Here is a 21390-nt window from a genome sequence, read left to right on the forward strand (position 1 = left end):
GAGCTGGGACTCTTTAGCCTGGAGAAGAGAAGGTTGAGGGGGGACCTGATTAATGTTTACAAGTATCTAAAGGGTGGGTTTAAGGAGGACGGAGCCAGGCTCTTTTCAACGGTTCCCAGCGACAGGACAAGGGGCAATGGGCACAAGCTAGAACATAGGAAGTTCCGTTCAAATACACGGAAAAACTTCTTTACAGTGAGGGTGACGGAGCACTGGAACAGGCTGCCCAGGGAGGTTGTGGAGTCCCCTTCTCTGGAGATTTTCAAGACCCGCCTGGATGCAGCCCTGAGGGATGTGCTTTAGGCAATCCTGCTCTAGCAGGGGAGTTGGACTAGATGATCTCTAGAGGTCCCTTCCAACTCTGACGATTCCGTGATTCCGTGATTCCGTGAAGATGCTCAGACACAGTATGGCCTGGCTGGAAGGAAGGAAGGCACAAGCAAAGACGTGGGAGTAAACTCTTTATTGCAACGCAAGCGGGTGAGGTCTGTGTCTGCTGCCCAGGGGCTCTACACCTCGCTTGCCGCACACCTCCTCAGGTCATGGGCCACAAGCCTTCCCGCGAACCCCCTCCTTTCTGAGGCGGGCGGCTGGGGCTCGCCTCCGACAGGCTTTACACGCAGTGATCTGCGCCGGGCTCCTGTCTGGGCAGGGGGCTTGGGACCTGCTGGAGGGACGGGCTGTCGGGACCACTGCGCGCCCATGGAGGGGAGGGCGTCCTTAGCGGGACAGCACGGCTTTCCCTCTCGTGGTGCGCGTGGTTTTTGTGACACGCCTTCCAAAACTCAGTTCGGGGGACAGGGCAGGCCCACATTGACAGAACCGCTCCGACGCAGAGTCGACCGTGCAACGTGACCTGGTCCTCACACTCAAAGTGCTGGCTAAAGGTGTCTCAGAGTCAGCATCGCTACTGACCCTCCCGGCCAGCTTGGCACCTTCCCGTCCCCACTCGTATTGGGAGAAGATGTGGCCTTCCTCCAGATCTGCTTTCGCTCTTCTGCGTCGCCCTGATTTCAGGGAGCTCTTGGGTGGGGGTGGGCAAGCTGGTCTTCGAGGCTGCAGCAGCCGCTCGCCCAGGCAAGAAGTGTTGATGGCTCCCGGTCGTTTGGGGGCATCCTTCAACTTGGTCATGTGTTGCCGAAGCCTTTCCTGAGGAGGAGACACCAGGTTGTGGCTCGCTGTTGCCTGGACAAGCGCTCGCAGCCCTGCGTGCTGAGGCTTCCCGCGGGTGCAGGCCAGGGCTCCGCTTCAGCCGTGCGACGAGGGCAGAAGAGAAGGGCTTCCCTCGGCACTCTGCGTGGCTGCACGTCGCCTTCCTGCCCGTGCCCACCCCAGCACCCTGCGCCGGCTCATCTCCGAGCCCCGCAGTCCTTTCCCCGCCACACCGCCCGGCCCAAAATGGCAGATCGAACACTGAGGGTGATGAAATTCTATTCTTTAAAAAAGCAGTTCAACTTCCTCCCGTTAATATTCCACCCCTTTATCTCCATATTTTTTTTTCTCCACTTTTCGACCCCCCCCCCCGCCCTTCCCCCACCCCCAAGAACTGCGGTCGGGTGGTTTTATACCGAAAAGGGTCACCATCGGGTGTTTTTGCGGGGAGCGATGGCGCACAGCAAGGAAGGAGCAGCAGGTCAAGGGAAAGGGAATCCTTGAGCGCTTGTTATTTAACAGAAGTTCTCGTTATTTTCTTTCAGAGAGAAACAATTTGGATTGGAGTTGGGATGCGAAGGACTTGGAGGCCAGAAAATGCACCCCAGTCCCTCGCTGGTGCCCAGAAACCATCGCCGGAGGACGCAGGAGATGGAAAGCGTCCCTCCAAAGCCGAGATGCCTTCAGGGGGACGTCGTGGTGGCTCTGCCGGCTGATTGCCTTCTCGGTACCATCCACGACAAGGAATTTTCCAGCAGGGAAGGAGGTGGGTGGCGATGTTAGTGATTTTTTTGAGTGTATTTAGAGAAAACTCCCTTGCTGGAATGGCTTCTGTGAGCCACTGGTCAGCAGTTCAGCAGCTCAGCTAATCCCCCCAATTCTATTCGACTAAGACGGCAGGAATGGGCTTGGTGGTAATGAACGCTAATGGTAACGGAGTTGGTAAAGGTTCCAGGGGCCTGTTGGTGGAATTTCTGGGAAACAGGTAACCTGTTAATCCCTTTGGAGTTGCGATTTAAGTTCCTCCTAAAGCCGCGACCTGATTAGATTGTGCGAGTTTGGGGTAAAAACTGAAGGTAAGCATTAAAAACGCACAGTTCAAAAGATTTGAGGATGGCGAGGAAGGCTAAAGGCTGGTCTTGTCGGAATGATTTTTCTCTCGGGCGTTTTTTTTTCCTGCCTTCCAGGCAGAATTGCAAGGGGGTTTGGGTGTTTTGGCTGATGAAAGAGTAAAATGGGCGCCCAGCCGTGGGAAGAAGAGCAAAGTGTGGGAAAAGGGGGGACGAGGGAAGTGCCGTTGAGGAGTGGGCGTGTGGTTGGTGCAAGGCCCCGTGTGAGCAGACCCTGGCAGTTGCCATTGAGCTTCTGCCGGTGGCTCGGCCAGTCCTCAAGGACGGGTTTTTTGAGGCCAAGTTGGCCAGAAATGTGCAGAAATGCCCGGCCGAGCGCTGTCACGGAGCGTTGCCGGCCTCCCGCGTTCTACACAACATTCCGAAGCACTTGGTGCTCGGCGGTGGTGGCTCTTGCAGCTCGCTGCTCTTCTCAGAGGGAACGTGACCACTTGGGAGAGGTTTTGAGGAGGAAGAAACCCCCAGTTTTCTTGCCCGATGGGGCCCAAGAGGACTCAGGAGGCAGAATGGTACCGTGGTGGTGCTGGAGAAGTTGTTAGAGGAGAGCGATTAGCGCTTTCCTGGGAAATAGGGGCCGTCTTTCTTACAGCTCCTCCCGTATGTGCGCGTTTCTCCTGCCGGAGCTGTTCCCCGCTCGCCTTCCTCACCTCCTCTTCCTCACGCTTTCAGGCGCATCAACATTGGAAGCCAACTCCAAGCGGAGCTTCCAGACCTCCAGGACCCATCCCGTTTGGAAGAGGAGGAGGAGGGAGCGTCGCTAGTGTGGAAGCCCTGGGGCGACGTGGAAACCAACCCGGAGACGCAGGAGAAAGGTGTTTGGCTTTTTTTTTTCCTACCTCTTTTCTTCCACTTTGACCCCAGCCAGGGATAGGAGGGGTTGAAAATGCCACCTTTTTGGGCTTGTCTCCCTCCTTTTCTTGCCCACCTTCACGTTGGAGGGAAGGAGATGGCTGGGTTTTGGTGGGAGAGTGACTAAAGACTAACGGGCGACGCTCTCGGCAGCGTCTTGCATGAAAAAGGGGCGTTTGGAGCCCTCCCAGCTCATGTGCGGCGCCCTCGGGAGAGGGGAGGTTTCTCTCTGAGCCTTTAAACAGAGCTATTTGGGGTACCGAACTTCTTTCTCTGCCTTTTCCTCGTCTGCGGTCTCTGCTGCGCTCGTCCTGTTTTCCCTCCCTCTACTCTGGCCCCTTTTCTGGAGGAAAACTTGACTTTTTGTGGGTTTTTGTTGCGTTTGTAGTTAGAAACCTGCTCCATTTGGCGTCTCCCAAGGGCGGGCCGGGGGGCCGGGTCAACGCGGAGCTGGCTCTGCATTGCCTGCACGAGGCTCAAGGCGACGTGCTGGTAAGAAGCGGCAATTTCTAATGAAGAACGGACTTTGTTCCTGCTTTGAGCTGGGAGTCGCTCCGAGTTTTCTATTGCGCGGGCGGGAGTCTCTTTGCCGAAGGCGCAGGAGGTTCTTGGGTGCTGCCTGACGCGGCGTTAAAGTCTCGTGGGCTTCCCGAGCCCTCTCCTGGTGCATCACTAAGAGTTTGTTGTGATTCTGGGACGATTTGGAGAATAGAATTACTCCCGAATGAAGGGATATTGGCTAAAACCCGAGGTGTGTCCTCGATGAGCTCCGAGCGGGTCTGCTTTGCTCCCTCTTCTTGGAAGAAGGGATTTAACACCCCTGGGCTGGGCGTCTGCTGGGGCGTCGCCAGGAGGAGGGAGAATTTCCCTTTTGGCTCCTCCTCCGGAGGAATTTAACTCTTTTTTCCCTATGAAATGTGGCAGGAGGCGGCGGAGATGCTGCGTGCTGGGCCGCCTCGGAGACCCGAGTCCCATCCCCTGGCTGATTATCATTACACAGGTAAAGGAGGAGAACAGCTCCCGCCGTTCCCTTTGCTCTGATTGACTTGAGGCTTCCAAATGTTCCTTTGGGGTGGGGAAAAGAGTAGTTCTAATCCCTTTCCAGGGCTTTTGGAGGCGGGGGATGCCTATTGTAATAGTTTGGCTGTCGCTGGTTAATTCCTAGGCTCGGATACTTGGACACCAGTGGAGGAGCAATTGTTTAAAGAGGCTTTTTACATGCATAAGAAGAATTTTCGCCTCATACAGAAGCAGGTAAAGCCGTTAGAGGGAGGCGCAGCTCGTTAGCGTGGGCAATTTCAACCCAGAAAGTCGTATTTTGAGTTGCGTGTTGGAATGCTGTTCTTAGGACCCTTCTTCATGCTAAAAAACCACCGGTACGAGACAAGTTTTTGCCCTCCTGTGTGATGGCAAGGGACTATTTAATCTCTCTGGGAGAAAATAGCAGAGATGTTAAAAGAATAGCGACAGTTTTTGTTGTGAAACGGAGAATTCTGCCCTGAAAACGCTTCTTGATGGCGTTTTTCAGCAGGTGACAGTTTCTTTTCTGTCCGAGCTCCCCCGGACGTTGCGTTGCGAGAAGCACAGGAGAGACTCCTGGTCGATCTGCCCCTTGGGTATTTTACTGCCGCATTTCCCTTATTAAGTGGCTCCTGGTTTTCCTCCCAGCAGATCCAGACTAAAAGCGTGTCTCAGTGTGTTGAATATTATTATACCTGGAAAAAGAAAACCCGTTTTGGCTGCACTCGGCCTCGCCTGACACAGAAGAAGCGCCCGAGATGCCCGGAGGAGGAGGACAAGGCTGAAGACGAGGTAGAAAAGCTGCTGGGGGAGGGATTTTTGTGCCAGCTTCCGCTCCTCCATGAAGCCATCTGGGAAAACATTCCTTAAAAACCAGCGGATTTGGTTCACAGAAGCATTTGTAGCTTTGTGGTGGTAGAAACGGGGTGACGGTGTCGCTTCGGTGCTTCGGAATTCCATGTTTTCAACCCATTGGGATAGATTTTTGTTGCGGAAGGCGCTGTTCTGCTAAAAATAAAGAAATAATACGGGGTTTCCTTCAAGGTCTGGTCCTCCCAGAGGAATTAAAGTGGGTTTTTTTGACTATTTAGTGTTCAGAGTCCACCCGGGCGGGGTTGGGCTGATAAAATGCGGTACCTCTGGCGCAGAAAATCCGATTCCTTTGCCACCCGCAGCTGTTTCAAGCTATTTTTTACCTGATTTACAGGCTCTTTGCAGTGCAAAGAAGAGGCGGCGCGTCATCCCAAAGGAAAATCCAAAGGTGGGGAGTCAGGAAGAGAAGCCCCGCGACAACGGCAGCTCCTCCATCAATGCTGGCACTTCCTGGTGCTGGGACGGCAGCGCCGGAGATCCGGGATTTTTCCCCTGCGGCGAGTGTGGAAGGTCAGCTCTTCCTTTTTCTCCTCAAATGTGGCTGTTTTGTGGCTCAAAAAGCAGCCGTGGGGGCAGCGGGGGAGGGCAGCTGGAGGATTCCCCTTGCCCCGGGGCCACTTGGCGGTTTTCATTGACTTTCAACCCCCAAAAATGTGTGTTTTCGGAGTCGGGGAGACCCTCCACCGAGCCCTGAGGTTCAGACCGGTGGCCCTCCCTTGCGCAAGAATCCCGGCGCTTCTCCTTTTTGACCAAAAAACCCTCATGTTCCATGAGGATTTGCGGCCTGAGGCTTCCCTGCTCCGCTCGCTCGCTCCGAGCAAAATGCCTCGCGTTTCAATTCAGCCTAATTTTAAGCGATGGCCCAATTAATTCTAATATTTTAATCGCCCACGATCTGTCCTGTTGAACCACCGACGTCCGATACTCTGTCGTACCACGCAGCAAAGCACAAGAGTTCCCAAAAGGAGGAATAACGGAGCTTGGTCTCACAAATTTACAAAAAATGCCAAAGACTTAAAACTGCCTTTCTTTTCTAACTTTCAGGGTGTTTGAGAAGATCCAGGGGAGAAACGCCCACATGAGATTCCATCGCCCCAAAGCTGTTTAAAAGGGCCCCGGGAGCTCTTCGAAAGGGTGGCGAAGCCACAAAAGCCCCCGCATTCCGCTGACCTCCTCCCATAACACCTGGGAACTGACACCAAACCAACCACGAGGCCAGTTTTTACCATTTTTCTGAAAACCGCCCAGCTTTTTCTCCGCATCCGGGCAGCGGCTGGGCTTTGAGGATTCAAGAAGACGCGGTCGCCCCCGCTCTAAAAAGAGAGGGAATGGGGGAAATGGCCCCAAAAGGGTCATCCTATTTAACAACGTGTTTCCCTGCTGGTGGTGCGCAGCGTTTAAGATCTGGACTGCAGCACCCTTGTGGTAGAGATAAGGTTAGTTTTCATGTGTGTATTTTCATTTACTTCTTAAATTTGGTTGGTGAGTTTTCAAGTTCTTGCCCCGCTCCAGCTTTTTGCGCGATCAGTAAAGGCTTTAAAAGTTGTTGCGCTGGTTCCGGGGCAGCAGAATCGGGGTGGTTAAAGGTGTTGGGTGGCCGTGAGGCGTCTCGGTCCTATTTCAAGCACCCGTTGCGTGTTTATTTTATTAATTGGTGCTTATTTGCATAAATTAACGTGGTGTTCGGGAGGGAACGTGGAGAGTTTGATTAGTTGAAGGGAGGAAATGGAAAGAAAAGCGTCTTGTCTCTACCGACGGTATAAAAAAGGCTGATTTTTTTTTTTTTTTGTTGTTGTTTCTGGACCACCACATTTTCATGGCTTTGTTTAATTTTTGCTGAATCTTCATGTCCAGTAGAGGGGAAAAAAAAAAAAATCTCTATTTTGGTTCTGTTTTTCTCTGGAAAGGACCAATGCTCAGGTCTGGGCCTCCATCAGCTCCTTTCCCCAGAGCAGAAGGCGGGTGGCAACGTTCTCCTTTGGCTTCTCAAGGCTCGTATTTTTCCAAAGAAACCTCACAGTTGTTGGGGGATACGGCGGGTCCGTAGACCCCTTGACAGAAGAGACAGAGATTGCAGTGTACCCATAAGAAGGCCGCGAGTTGTGTCATGTAAGGACAATGGAAGAAAAAGGAGAAAGAAGAAGATTGCTTCAGAGAACAAGGAGGAACTAGGCTGTGAGAAAGCCGGATTTTGAGCAATGTGAACAGGATTTCAATAACCAGTCGCATTGTAGCTACGAGCGCGTGTGCTATGTAACCGAACCAATTGAAAGCGTAGAAAGAACGCGTGAACGGAGCGTGAACAAGATTAGCTATATAAGAAAGCCAAGTTCACAATAAAGAGAGAGCTTAACTTAACTCTTCAAGGAGAGTCTTGTCGTTTGTCCGTCCCGACTGAAACGACAAGTGTACATCTCAAAACTGTTGCAAGGTTCCCCTTGGGCCGAGGGTTTGGTCTGTGTCCTTAGCAGGAGTATCAACGCTAGCGTGCTTCAGATCCCAAGTCAGAGAAAACAAGGGTCTGGGACTGGTGAAAATATCGTTGGTGGGACAGAATTTGGAACGTCGTCCCTTGGCTCAATAAGACCCAAGGGATTTCCAACAACTAGGAGAGACTCTGACAGCTGGCTGTATGAGAAGGAATATGACACGACCTGGAAAGCAGGAGCCGGGGTCTCCCTCCAGCTGTGCCAGCGCAAACGGCCTTGGGCTGCGCTGGAAGGGACCTGCCCAGGCCCTGGGAATTCCCGATGCTGCAGCCGTGGGCAAGGGCTGCTCACCTGCCCCCGCGCTGCCCGGCCTCCGAGGGTCCCAGTGTCGTCAGAGCCCACGCAGAGGGCATGGCCCGTCCCAGCAGAGCTGGGTGCTCTCGAGGAGCTACCTTGGCTCAGGTGCCACCAGCAGGAAAGGCTCCAGCCCTGCCCACAGACTGCCATGACCCTCTTGGTGTCAGCGGGAGCTGTCGATTGCTTTTCGGAGTTGTAGCCGGGTTTGCTGTGGGGCTTTGCCTTTGGGTCTATGTTATGGCTGCTCACCTCCAAACCCGTAAGAGCTGTTGTACGATGAGAGCGTAAGGAATGGAGGAGGGTGAGGGGTGGGCGGCTCAAAGGCCTGCAGGGCGCTGCCTGGAGCCTGGGCTGGCACTTGCACGTGAGGACGGGCTGGGTTTTTCCTTGGCATTTCCATCCGTCCAGACCTCTTTGGGAAGGACGGGCACCACTTGCCCCCACGTCCCACAGACAGCCTGCAATGCCCTGGGCAAACCCAACTGCTTAAAGAGCCGACAAACGGGCTTCCACCAGCTGCTGTGAGCATTCCTGCCCTGGCAATAACCCACCAGGACTGTCAAGGGCTGTCGTAACTCCATCTGCTGCCGTGGCAGACATGGGCAATGCTCTTCCTGCCTTAGAGCTGGAGGGGGCACAAGCAGCCCGGGTAGCCCTGCCACACACCATGGTCTCAACTGGTGTGCTGGTCACTGGCGAAAGGTCCCTGGGCACTGGTGAGCACCGCGTGCTGTACAGATGCAGAGCGAGAGCAGAGACCAGCCAGGGATGGCCATGAGATGTGAGGTGAACATCAGCTCCTGCAGGAAATAGCTGGAGAAGAACGTTCCGGAGGGGTGTGTGTGACTGCCAGGGAGGAGGGGATGGTCAGGAAGAGCCGCTGAAGACAGGGATGAAGTGTAATGTGTTGGGATTCTTAACTTTGGGGGGCACGTATGTATGTATAAAGCTGCCCCCCGCTTTAAGGGGGCTCGTCCCCATCCCCATTGTGCAGTTGTCACTGGGGCTCCCGTTGCCATGGCCCGTGTTCCATCTGCAACTGCCAGTGCCCGGCGACGGGCACAACTCAGCCCTGCTCACCTACTGCCCACGCAGCCCTTCTGCCCTGCTCCTGGTGCCTCGGACCCAGAACCCAGCCCTTCCCCTGTGCACTTCTCCCGACACCTCATTCCTCGTCTGTGTGCTGCCATCTCGGTGGCATCATGAAAGCCCAGGGAAAGAAGACGCTTGCGCTGGCAGAGGTATGGCCCCACTCCCCGGAGCTGGGCACCCCGCAGTGGTGGGGGGGCCGGCAGCTTGGCTCGCCCTCTCCCCCCACCCCTGCAAGGCCAGGGGCTGGCAGAAGCCCTTCTGGGCTGCTCATGCCCTGCTGGGGTGCAGCATCCCTGCGCGGGGGGACACGTCCCCACACACAGCCCAGGCTGCCCCGGGCTGGTGCCGCAGGGATGCTCGGCGGGAGCAGGCGGGTGCTGGCCGGAGCCTGAGCCGGTGCCTGCGCTGCCCCTTTCCAGGCTGGAGCCATGGGAGCTGAGCCCTGCCAGCGGAGCAGCGCCGAGCCCAAAGGCCGCCTGCACCGAGTAAGGAGCTTCTGGGCGCCCAGGCACACCACGCGTGGGCCGGGGTCTGTGTGTGGGGGCCCCGGGGTGTGTGCCCGTGGCCCCGCGGGGCAGGGAGCAGGGCTGCTCACCCCTGTCCTCTCTGCACCATCAGATCCAGAAGACTGTGCCCCACCCGAAAATGATGAAGATGCAGAAGAACAGGAGCCTCCAGCTGCAGGCGCTGGGGCGTCAGCTCTGGTGGGTGCTGGTGGCCAAGGAGCTGCCCAGGTCCAGCCAGCTCCTGCTGGGGATGTGCCCACGGCTCTCCCTGGCCGGCGAGAGGGGCAGGGGTGTGGAGAGCCCTGTCCCACGGGTCCACTCAGCTGGGCAGGGCAGGACCAATGCACTTTTCTGCTTGCCTCTTGTCTTAGGATGTTAGAACTTGCGCTGGAGGCTTCGGACGAGGCTGCCGGGAGTGTAAAGACAGAGGAAGACATGGAGGTCGAGGAGGTGGAGGAAATCGAAGAGATGGAGGTGGATGTGGAGGAGGAGGAGGCGATGGATGTGGACCCGCCATCAGGAGGACAGGCACGTGCTCCCCATGCACTGCCCGCAGGGAGGGAGGGTCTCCTGCCACCGGGATGGGGCTGGGGCTGGGGCTGGGGCTGGGCTGGGTGGTCCCCGCTGCAGGGACACGGCGCCCGCTGCCCTCCTGCTGGCGGCACAACGGCCCCCAGCACGCTGCCCTGAGCCCCCCTCCGCTTTGGGCCGGGAGCGGTTTCTTAGGGCCGGGACAGGCAAGTGTAAGCCCGAGCCCAGGCGGGGCTCAGCGCTGGCGGCAGAGTCCCGCTGTCCCCAGCGTGTCCCAGGGCTGTGGCCATCGAATGCCCGTCAGGGCGAAGCCCGACCCGAAGCAGCTGCTGCCGCTGAGCTGGCTCGGGAAGCCCCAGCTCTGCTCGGCGAGGCGCTGCTCGTTAGCCAAACGGCCGTGCCGCTGGCTTTTCTTCCAGGGGCAGCAGACCAGTGGGAGTTCGAGGCAACGTACTGGAGCTACGAAGAGGAAGAGATGTATATAGTTATTATATTTCTACAGTTGTGTTTCTATAGTGTTTATATGGTTGTATGTATATAGTTGTATTTATAGTTGCGTTTTGAAGTTACTGGTGTTTTTGTCAGTAGTTGTAGGTAGTTGTGTTGTTGTTAATAAAGAGTTGTGTTCCTGTTTTTCACACCCAAGCTCTGTGTGCATTTCTCGGGAGCCGCGGCGTTTGCAGAGTTGTGGTTCCAGTGTGTCGGGGATGGCGGGGCTGGGGGCGGCTGGGGGTGGTGGCACGGCCGCCCCGGGGGCAGGGGGTCCCTGTGCACAGCCGGGGCCCCAGGTGGAGGGGGCAGCGCAGGCTGCGGGGGGGAGGCTGCGGGGGGCTTTGGGGAGAGGGAGCTGGTGCAGGGGTGCGGTGGGGCCCGTGGGCGCAGGGTGTCGGGGTGCGGGGAGCCGTGGGTGCCGGCAGAGTGGCGAGGGGGGGCGATGCCGTGCGGGCCGGGGGTGCGGGATGCGGGGAGCCGCGGGGGGCCGGGGCTGCGGGCACGGGGCTGCCGCCGGGCGCTCGGGAGCCGCGGCCCCGCCCGCCCCCTCATTAGCCGCGGCTCATTAGCGCCTCATTAGCGGCGGCCGGGGAGCGCTGCCGGCCGTGGGGGTGCGGGCAGCGGCAGCGGCGGGGCTGGAGTCTGATCCCGATCACGATGGCGATGGTGTCGGGCTGGGTCGGCGCCGGGACAGGGCCGTGCTGCTGCTGGCCCTGGGGGAGGCTGCCCGGGCGGGGGTCGGGCTGTGGGGTGCCCGGGGGGGGCTGTGGGGTGCCGGGCTGGGGAGGGGCCGCTGCCTGGGGTGCGGAGGCGGGGGGCGATGCGGGGTCCCCTCTCTCTGGGGCTGGGTCGGGTGTCCGGTGGGTGTCGGCTGCCGGTGCCGAGCTGTCCGAGCCCCCCCGGCTGTCCCTGCCCTCAGCAATAGTAGAAGAGCTGCGTAACGAGGGTGGTGTTGGGTGGGTTTGGGGAAAGTTCTGCTTAAAAAGTAAACGAGCAGAAGGGGCAAGGTGGGGGGAAAGTGGGGGGTCGGTAATAAACTGTTTGCGGGGGTGAATGGAGGCAGCTCTGTGTCCCCAGCGGCGAGTTGCGGGGAGGGCAAAGGAGTTGCGAGGAACTGCAGGGAGCAATGAAGGGAAGCCCCCGGTGCCTTGGCTCGGAGGAAAGGTGCCAGGGCAAGGCGGGGGCCGAGTGCCCGGTGGGTCAGGCTTCCCAAGCTGCTGCCGAGCCCCCCGCGGGCTGGGACGGAAGGCATCGCCCTCAGCGGTGGGGTGGAGGCTGCGGGACGCGCTCCTTGGTGCCAGCCCCGCTGGCTGGCATGTGTCAGGGCTGAGGCGGGCGGGGGGCAGCCGGGACGGGACGGGGCGGGGGGTGGCGGCGGGTCGGGCTCTCAGGGAGCCGGGACGAGGAGCCGCTGGGGCTGCCGAGGCAAGCGGAGGGTCGCCAGCCCTGCCGCCTACCCCAGCCAAAATGTGGAGCTTTGGTTGTGGCCAGGAGGGGAGAACGCTTCCACAAAACTCTTTTGCTCAAGGAGAATGGAAAACTAACTACTACTCTTTTCTTTTTTTTTTTTCTTTTAATTTTTATTGATACTGTGCACGCATTCTTCTGCCAGCAAACCTGCCGAGGGGAGGCTGGCCGTGACCTGCTCTTTATTGCCCCTTCTCCATGGGACAGGCTGGCTCGGGATGAAAACTCTCTCTGGGATGAGGCCCCAGAGATGCAGAATCCCCCCCCGGGTCGGTGTCGGGAGTGGGGTTGCTGCCCACTGGCGAAAGGAGCAGGTGAGGGAGGAGGAGGGAAGAGCTTACTATGGGGATTATTCTTCTGACATATTTCACGTTTGTTTACAACACTTTCTGCAATACTGGTCATTCCCACTCCCAGAGCATAAGTCTTAGTATTATCTATTAAAGCCTCCATTCCCCAACCAGTTTCTTCGTGGGCTTTCTCTAAAATGTCTCGCATAAGATTCTCGGGTAATATCACACGCTGATCCCTGGTCATGCACCATCTGTTTTCATCCTTATCAGACGTTAACAACTTTGCTAATTGTTCATCCCCTTCTGTAGACCTGGGAGGCTGACTTAAATGGTGGTATCTTTCAGGCCAGGTCCCGAGGCTTTTCTTTTCTGCGGCTTGCCTAGCAGTCAGATCTGCCTTTTGGTTTCCTGTAAGGATGAAAGTGTTGCCGAATTGATAAGCCTTACAGTGCCTTACAGCAATTTGTTTAGGCAATTTGCACCACTTCTAGTAACTTCTTTATTAAATTTCCACATTTAACTGGTGTTCCTTGAGCAGAGAGGGGATCTCTTTCCTTCCACCGTGCCCCGTGGGCATGTAACACCCCGAAAGCATCTTTCGAGTCAGTCCCTATGTTCGCAATTTTCCCAGCTGCTATTTCCAAAGCTCTGATTAACGCAATTAATTCTGCTTTTTGTGCTGCAGTTCCTGGAGGGAGTGCTTCTGCCTCTCTAACTGCTGCTTCCAGGGTTCCAGCATATCCTGCCTTCCTAGTTCCGCTACCAACAAAACTCCTCCCGTCCACAACTAGATTAATTTCTGCTGAGTCTGTAGGATCACCCTTTAAATCAGCTCGGCTAGAATCAACTTGGGCAACTGGTGCCAAACAATCATGTTCTAATTAGGTCTCGCCCGGTAAAGGTAACAAGGTTGCTGGGGTCAGTACCGAAGTCACTTTTAATCCCACCTCATCCCGTTCTAAGAAAACAGCTTGATATTTCATCCCTCGGCCAGGGGCCAGCCAATGCCCCCCCTTTGGCTCTAAAACAGCAGCCACCACATGTGGGACCTGAATGATCAGCTTCTGTCCCAGGGTTAACTTCTGTTCCTCTCCTACGAGCTCTATTACGGTCGCTGCCACCGCCCGCAAACAAGAAAGCCAACCTTTACTTACTAGGTCCAGCTGCTTGGAATAATATCCTACCGGTCGTTTCCAGGATCCGGTCGTTTCCAGGATCCGGTCTTCTGAATCAGTGCTCCCAAAGCAATACGTTGTTTCTCGTAAACAAATAACTGGAAAGGTTTTTCCAGGTTTGGGAGTCCGAGAGTCGGGGCAGCCATGAACGCGCGTTTCAATTGAACAAACGATTGTAGATTTCCAGGTCCCTCAATAGCTTCATACGAGGGTTTCCGCGAACAAGCCGAAATTAATGATCCACATCCAGCCATTCCCAAAAATGCTCTCAGCTCCTGTTTAGAGCTTGGTTCAGGTATTGGACGGATTGCTTCTTCCCGCTCCATTCCCAGGCTCCCTTCTCCCTGTGTGATCGTAAAACCCAGACAGACAACATTTTGTTGCACCACTCGAGCCTTCTCCTGAGATACTCGATATCCAGCTGCTCCTAGAAAATTCAAGGGATCAACTGTATATTGCACAAAATGGGGTTTTGTCTGTGTCCCCAGAAGAACATCATCCACCTACCGTAACAAGGTCACCGTCACACTTTCCTTCTGCCAGTTCTCTAATTCTTTAGCCAGCTGATTGCCGAAAATCGCGGGACAATCCTTAAATCGTTGCGGTAGTACAGTCCAACAGAATTGTGTTTTCCGTCCCTTAGTGGGACTTTCCCACTCAAAGGCAAACAACTCCTGACTTCCTTCTTCTGGCGGGATACAAAAGAAAGCATCCTTTAAATCCAACGCAGGAAACCATTGTGGTGGACTCCGGCTGTGATGAGCACGAAATCGCTTATTGCTTCTCAAGCCTCGGCTTTTATACCCGAGCTCTAAAGCTCTCAAACTTTCCGTGCACCTGCTGGGCAAGTAAACACATATTTCGGATCACTAACCCGGTCGCCTTAGTCAGCTCCCACCAAGAGAAGCAGGCGAAGCTGTTTTCTTGTTCCATGGTTAGATCGAACCAGTTCCTCTTCGGTCCATCCGTATCGCCATCTGCGTCCCTGTTTCGGTGTGCTCTGCTCGCTGTGTCCTTGGCCGTACGCAGGCCTCTGCTCGTAGATCTGCCGCTCCCTTCCCTTCCTCCCGAGGCCGCAGCACTCGCAGTGTCCCGCGTTTGCTGTCCCCTGCCGCGGCTGCAGCTTCCTGCTGGGAGAAGGGGCTGCGTATAATCCTCATGTATTTTATATCGGTATCGGGATCAATACTGGGTTCTTTAGTGCTATTAATGTCAATTATCCAGTCCGATTCTATTAAATCTGTTTCAGGTTCAGCCCTCGGGTTTCCTGGTTTTTCCCGACTCCCCTTCCCGGGTGGGGAGGGGTCATCGAGTGAGAGAATAATTTTCTGAATGACAATCAATTGTTGTGGGTTCTTCAAACCGTAACATCCAGCCGGAGGCGCCTACGCCCCTGACAGGCTTTCGGGGTGTTTCTGTTGTCCCCGGCGTCACCTCTCCCTTTTTCTCCTCGGCACCACGTTTCCCCTTGACCAGGCCGTGCCCGCAAACAGCCCCTCATTTTCGAAGCCTTTGAGCTGCGGCGTTTTGCAGCTTCATTAGATTTCGCTTCTTTTCCTAGTTCTGTTGAGGAGAGAAGATGGCTCGTGCCCTCCCTCTTCCGACTCCCCGCCCGGTCCGGCTTGGAAGTATAAAAGGCGATTCCCCGGAATCTCAGCTGCGTGACCGTGTCAGGCAAGGAAACTATGCGGAAGTGAAGAAGCTTCTGTAAAAAGGTAAAAGCTAAGTTTAGGCAAGTGCCGGCAGAAAAGCTTTACTTTTTCCTGCGTCCTTACATTTGTGGTAAAATAAGTCAGCGTGCTGTTGGTGCAGTTCAGTTTGGGGCGCGAAATATGTTTGCCAACCGTGTTATAATTGGCCGTTTCTGGTAAGTGGCACTAACTATTGCACCCCAAAACAAAAAGTTGTATGAAAATGAGTAAATTGAGACGAAAGCCGAGCTTTTATTCGCAAGGTGCACCGAGGAACCGCCGGAGGCGGCGCAAGGCCTCAGGCGCGCTGGGAGCAAGGCCGCTGCCCGGGGGGCGGGGCCTCCCGCGGGGGCGGGGCCTCGCGACTGCGGGGCGAGGAGCGCGCGTGTGATTGGCCGCGCGTGGCGTGAGATGCAAACGAGGGGGCGTGTCCCCGCGGCGCCCCGCGCGGCCGTCCCGCGGGCGCGGAGCCGTTCCGGGGGGCGCGGGCCGCGGGGGCGCGGGGCGGGAGCGGATCGGGGGGGTCCGGGGCCGGCGGCAGGTGTGGGGTCGGTGTCGGGTCTCCGTGTGTTGGAGGGCGGTGTCCCGGTGGTGGGCAGATGGAGCGGGGAGCAGAATGGTCCAGGTTTTTCTGTGGGGGAATTGGGTCTTTGAGGCAATACATTCCATGGGAGGTTTGGCTTTTCCACGTGCTGAGCGCTTTGCTCTCAAAAAGGGGCTTCCCGCTGGGCCCGGGTTCAAGGTAAAGTCCCGTGCGAGGCAGGTATCTGCTGTTGCTTCGGTACGGAGCAGGTGCTGCCCCTTCCCTTCCCGCTCTCGGGTGTCCTGATAACTCCTCTGGTTGTGCCCCAGGGCAAAGCGCCTGGTTTACATCAGGTTTTCCTCAAAGAGCCGCCCTCCCTGTCTGCTACCCAGCATGTCTACGAAGCTTGGCTGAAACTTTAGCATCATTAGCAGCCCCTCAGTGCTGTGTGAAAGACGCCTGTAGGCCAACACTGGGGAAGGGTCCATCTGGAATCCAGCCCTGGCGTGGAGAGCCTGCACCCGGACATTCGGGAGACTGTGCCGCGGGGAGAGGAGGCCTGCGCTAGTCCCGAGCATTTGAGACGTCTGCTCAGGTCTAGCTGTCAGTAGTCCAAACCCTCTGCCCATGAGTTATGCTGCGGCTGGTGGAGGGGACGTAGAGAGGAATATGCTGTTGCAAAGGGAGCTTGCTCGTCTTTGAGCCAGCTGAACCCTCACGCTGAGGGTTTGCATGGTGAACCAAAGCTGCAGCTTCCAGCAAGGAGCAAGTCCCAGCTGAAGAGGAAAAGTCTCGACTCTTGCAATTGATCTTACCCAGCACCAAGGCCCTTTCTGCTCCTCTCCCCGCCCCGCCAGCAAGGAGGCTGGGGGTGCACAAGAAGTTGGGAGGGGACACAGCCAGGAGAGCTGACCCCAACTCACCAAAGGCACAGCCCACACCATACGACGTCGTGCTCAGCACTATAAAGCTGGGGGAAGAAGGAGGAAGGGGGGGACGCACAGGGTGACGGCCTTCGTCTTCCCGAGTATCCGTTACGTGGGGTGGAGCCCTGCTTTCCTGGAGACGGCCGGACGCCCGCCTGCCCATGGGAAGCAGTGGATGAATTCCTTGTGTTGCTTCTGCTTTGCCGATCAAACTGTTTTTGTCTCAACCCACAAGTTTTCTCCCTTTGACCCTTGCTGTTCTCTCCCCCAAGCTTAGAGAGATGGGGGTGTTCAGCCTGGAGAAGGGAAGGCTCCGGGAAGACCCTAGAGCCCCTTCCAGTCCCTAAAGGGGCTCCAGGAGAGATGGGGAGGGACTCTTGATCAGGGAGGGGAACCATAGGACGAGGGGGAACGGTTTGAAACTGGAAGAGGGGAGATTTAGATGAGATATCGGGAAGAAATTCTGTGCTGTGAGGGTGGTGAGGCCCTGGCCCAGGTTGCCCAGAGAAGTGGTGGAGGCCCCATCCCCGGAGATATTCAAGGCCAGGCTGGATGAGGCTCTGAGCAACCTGATGGAGTTCAAGATGTCCCTGCTCACTGCAGGGGGCTTGGACTAGATGGCCTTTAAAGGTCCCTTCCAACCCAACACATTCCGTGATTCTGTGATTGCAGACTCCACGTAGAACTGCTTATCATGGCAGGACTCTGCCCAATGCATTGTTCCTTAATTCTTGGCTTTTTATAACCAAGCACAAAGGTGTTTAATTCACCTCGAGGGGTACCGTAAAAATTCCCCAATAGCAGGAACCAGAGCCCGGCCTGCCCGCAAAACCTCTCACGTCTTTGGTCTAACGCTGCCCATCTGCAGAGAGAAAGTAACCCCAGCTGCAGGTAGCCCACAGCAGGCACCTCGAGGGGTGGCCACAGCCCTGGGACACACGGAACGAGGGACATGCTGTGCAGAAATTCTTGAGCTCCAACTTCTGGAAGGCCTTGCCACATGAACTGCTCTGTGTTGCAGGCTGTGGGCAGCGGCTCAAGCTAGGGCCTCACCTCCCTCCGTCTTTCTCTCCATCCCAGCCTGGTTCCCAGGACAGTTCCAGCCCTTCAGGACCACCAGCGCTCACCCCACGCCTCCACAGCCGGCCCCTCTCTCCCAGGCGTCCTTCTCTCCCGGCTGGCCAAACCAGAGCTCCCTCCTGTCCCCTGCCAGACGGCCAGCGCAGAGAGGGAAGCGCTGGCTGCAAGCAGCTGGATCTGCTCCTGAGCAGCTCGGCTGCCGCTGTGAGCAGCCAGCCCCTCGGACCCTCTGTGCAGCCACGTCAGCACCAGAAAATACCAGCGGCCAAAGAGGGAAGAGCTCTAAAACGGAAAAGGGGGTAAAGCTGAGCCAAAACCCAGCATCTGTGGTGCGGCAGCTCCTTGCAGTTCCTGCCGGTTGGCGAGGATGCCTGCTTTGCTTCCCCGAATCACAGAGGAGCTGAGGTGGGAAGGGGCCGGTGGAGATGACCTCTCCAAGCTGGGCCAGCAAGAGCGGGTGGACACAGGTCTGTCCAAACGGGCCTGCAGGCAGGTCCCCCCAGGCCGGTGCGCAGCAGCCGGGCGGTGGCATGGCAGCACAGTGATACAACAGGATGACGGCGCGGCGACGCAGTGAGTCACAATGCGGCAACGCGACGACGCAACAATGCGCGAGTGCTCTATATAGCCGCTGGCTGGGGACTGGCGGGGGTGACTACAGCTGGGTGCCTCTGTAGCGAGAGGTGCCAGCGCAAGGTCACAGTTCCAGGAGAAGTCTTGGAAGGAGCCATGGAGCACGGTCTCACTGCTGGCGTCCGAAAGGCAGACGCGCTGGCGAGAGCACTGCAAATGAGGAGAGATGTGAGCAGTGGGCCGATGGAGAGGGCTCAGCCTGGGAGCCTGGGACACGGGGGTTGCTCCGGGGCCTCGGCACGTGCCCTTTTTGCAAGCGCCGTGCGGGAGGCTTCCTGAGCTAGCGCCTGAGTGTCTCTGTCTTCCTAGCTCGGGCACATAAGACAGCACCTGGGAGAAGGCTCCATTGTGCTGAGGGACCCTGAGCTGCTGGTGGACCTCCCGCTCGGGGTGAAGATCCCTGTGGTGCGCGGCTCCAAGCCTGTCTACTGCCGAGCAAAGCTGGGGGAAAAGGTAAGGGCAGTAGGAAGGGGTAGAAAAGCTCTCCCCTTTTACGGGGTCCCCGTCCTTCGGAGAAGTCCTTGTGGCCACCTGCGCTACGGCGGGGGCTGCAGCCCTTCAGTCGGACAGGGCTTGGGAGTCGAGGGAAGCTCCTGGCGCCGTGGTGCCGAGAGAAAGGAGGACGTGCCCATAGCAGAGCTGCACGCTGCCTAGAGCCGGATGGAGAAGAGCGTTGGTGTCAGGCCTTCAAACTCCCTTTGCCTTTCCACAAGGACAGCTTGGCACCTCTGGGGAGCACAAGCCCACTGGTGCCATCAGAGTGAATTGCCAGAGGAGAAGACGTGGCTGTAGGCAACATTTCAGCTGAGCTCCTCACAGGTGCAGCAGTGGGTGCAGCTCTTGCATTCCTACAGCCAGAGGGGATAGCCACCAGACAGGAGGATGTAGGCACAGGGTTTCTCCTCCGTTGGAGGGTCTCCGAAGTAGAGAGATCTTTCCTCGGGGTGGGAAGTAAGCCAGGAATTAGGCTATACCTCGCAGGTTTGGAAATGCCACCCTGTGTGCGTGAGGAGCTCGGGAGTGCGTTCCTCCCTGCCGCTCTCTCCTGGCCCGTTCATACTCTGGAACATTGTTCTTACAGCTTCAACGGCCCTCAGGCTTTTACGACCTGGGAGATCCCCACTGTCGCCTGCTGCGCACGGAGTACAACAGCCTGCACGACCCGTATCTGCAGGACTATCACAACCGCAAAAACAACTTCCAGAGGCTGCGGAGGCAGGGCCTGGTCACCCGTGATGGCAGAGTAGGTTTGGACGTCATGGGGCCGATAGAAGAGGTTCCCTGGGAGCAGGGATGCCCCTCCTGCAGAGGAGCAGCTCCCCTCGGCTGGGCTGGGGCTGTTTCGGGGAAGGCAGTCTGCTGGCTTGACTGTTCTTGGGGGTTTCTCCCCTCCTCTCTCCATAGGTGGTCTGCACTCTGAAGGAGTTCAACGAGTACAGGCAGTACCTGACCACGCTCAAGCTGCGCGCCGAGCAGATGTCCAGGCAAGAAGAGGTAGGCAAAGCCGAGCGTTGGTGGGCACCGGTCAGCGGCACGGTGCCGAGGGCTGGGGCTTCACTTGCTGCCTGCTGGGGAGGCGGTCGGTGCAGAAGAGGGGAGGGCTGTGCTGGGGGGCCAGGCGGTGTGGCGGGGAAAGGACTATGGGGCTCGGAGCTGAGCCTGCGCAGGGTGCTGGGGTGGGCACGGGCAGGAAGGCGACGTGCAGCCACGCAGAGTGCCGAGGGAAGCCCTTCTCTTCTGCCCTCGTCGCACGGCTGAAGCGGAGCCCTGGCCTGCGCGAGCGCTTGTCCAGGCAACAGCGAGCCACAACCTGGTGTCTCCTCCTCAGGAAAGGCTTCGGCAACACATGACCAAGTTGAAGGATGCCCCCAAACGACCGGGAGCCATCAACACGTCTTGCCTGGGCGAGCGGCTGCTGCAGCCTCGAAGACCAGCTTGCCCACCCCCACCCAAGAGCTCCCTGAAATCAGGGCGACGCAGAAGAGCGAAAGCAGATCTGGAGGAAGGCCACACCTTCTCCCAATACGAGTGGAGACGGGAAGGTGCCAAGCTGGCCGGGAGGGTCAGTAGCGATGCTGACTCTGAGGCACCTTTAGCCAGCACTTTGAGTGTGAGGACCAGGTCACGTTGCACGGTCGACTCTGCGTCGGAGCGGTTCTGTCAATGTGGGCCTGCCCTGTCCCCCGAACTGAGTTTTGGAAGGCGTGTCACAAAACCACGCGCACCACGAGAGGGAAAGCCGTGCTGTCCCGCTAAGGACGCCCTCCCCTCCATGGGCGCGCAGTGGTCCCGACAGCCCGTCCCTCCAGCAGGTCCCAAGCCCCCTGCCCAGACAGGAGCCCGGCGCAGATCACTGCGTGTAAAGCCTGTCGGAGGCGAGCCCCAGCCGCCCGCCTCAGAAAGGAGGGGGTTCGCGGGAAGGCTTGTGGCCCATGACCTGAGGAGGTGTGCGGCAAGCGAGGTGTAGAGCCCCTGGGCAGCAGACACAGACCTCACCCGCTTGCGTTGCAATAAAGAGTTTACTCCCACGTCTTTGCTTGTGCCTTCCTTCCTTCCGGCCAGGCCATACTGCGTCTGTCTGGGCATCTTCCCTGCAATGTTTTCCCTCCTCTTCCTCCTTCCCACAGCCTGGGACAGGCAAAGACCCAGCTTTTGTCTCCTTTGGGAAGCTTTGTGGCCGGGCTATCGGAGGGGCTGCTCCAGCTCTGTTGAGCCGGGGTTCTGGCGGTCCTTGTGTCGAGATCCTTTCTCCAGGGCACCGAGTAGGGGGGAACGCTTCTCCCTTGTACCTTTGCTGCTCCTCTTCCACCTGAAGCAGGCCTTTCTCCAGGGCTTCTGTGGCTTCTTCCCACCTGCCTGCGAGGCAGCCCTGCAGAAGAAAGCGAATGTTTAGTCCAGTTCTTCCAGCTGAAGCCCGGCAATGCTCTCCTACGCTCCTACCCTTCGTTTCCTAGCTCTGCTTTAGCCGTGAAGCAGAACAAAAAGCACAGAGCCAGCATTCTTGCCTTCCAAAACGCTGTGTTTCACCCCATTCTATTTCACAGACAGCCCTGAAACAGAACAGGGAGCAAAGCCCTCTCCTGAGAGCCGGGACAAAACGTTCCCCGCCAATAAAGCACTCCTGCCCCGAACTCCAATCCTGCATTTCTGGGACTGCTGGCTGCTCTGAGA

General features: G+C 57.3%; 1 protein-coding gene across 1 annotated transcript; it reads left to right on the plus strand.

Annotated features, from left to right (window-relative positions):
• The first annotated feature begins 17891 nt into the window (after positions 1 to 17891).
• Positions 17892 to 20985, plus strand: LOC128916746 (fibrous sheath-interacting protein 2-like). Its single transcript, XM_054218764.1, has 5 exons — positions 17892 to 18387; positions 18529 to 18672; positions 19301 to 19462; positions 19624 to 19713; positions 20974 to 20985. Exons 1-5 carry the CDS (start codon positions 18316 to 18318, stop codon positions 20983 to 20985), a joined length of 480 nt encoding a protein of 159 aa, XP_054074739.1. The 5' UTR covers positions 17892 to 18315.
• Positions 20986 to 21390: the final 405 nt, after the last annotated feature.

The sequence above is a fragment of the Rissa tridactyla genome, chromosome 12 (assembly GCF_028500815.1).
Source record: "Rissa tridactyla isolate bRisTri1 chromosome 12, bRisTri1.patW.cur.20221130, whole genome shotgun sequence".
Taxonomy (NCBI): domain Eukaryota; kingdom Metazoa; phylum Chordata; class Aves; order Charadriiformes; family Laridae; genus Rissa; species Rissa tridactyla.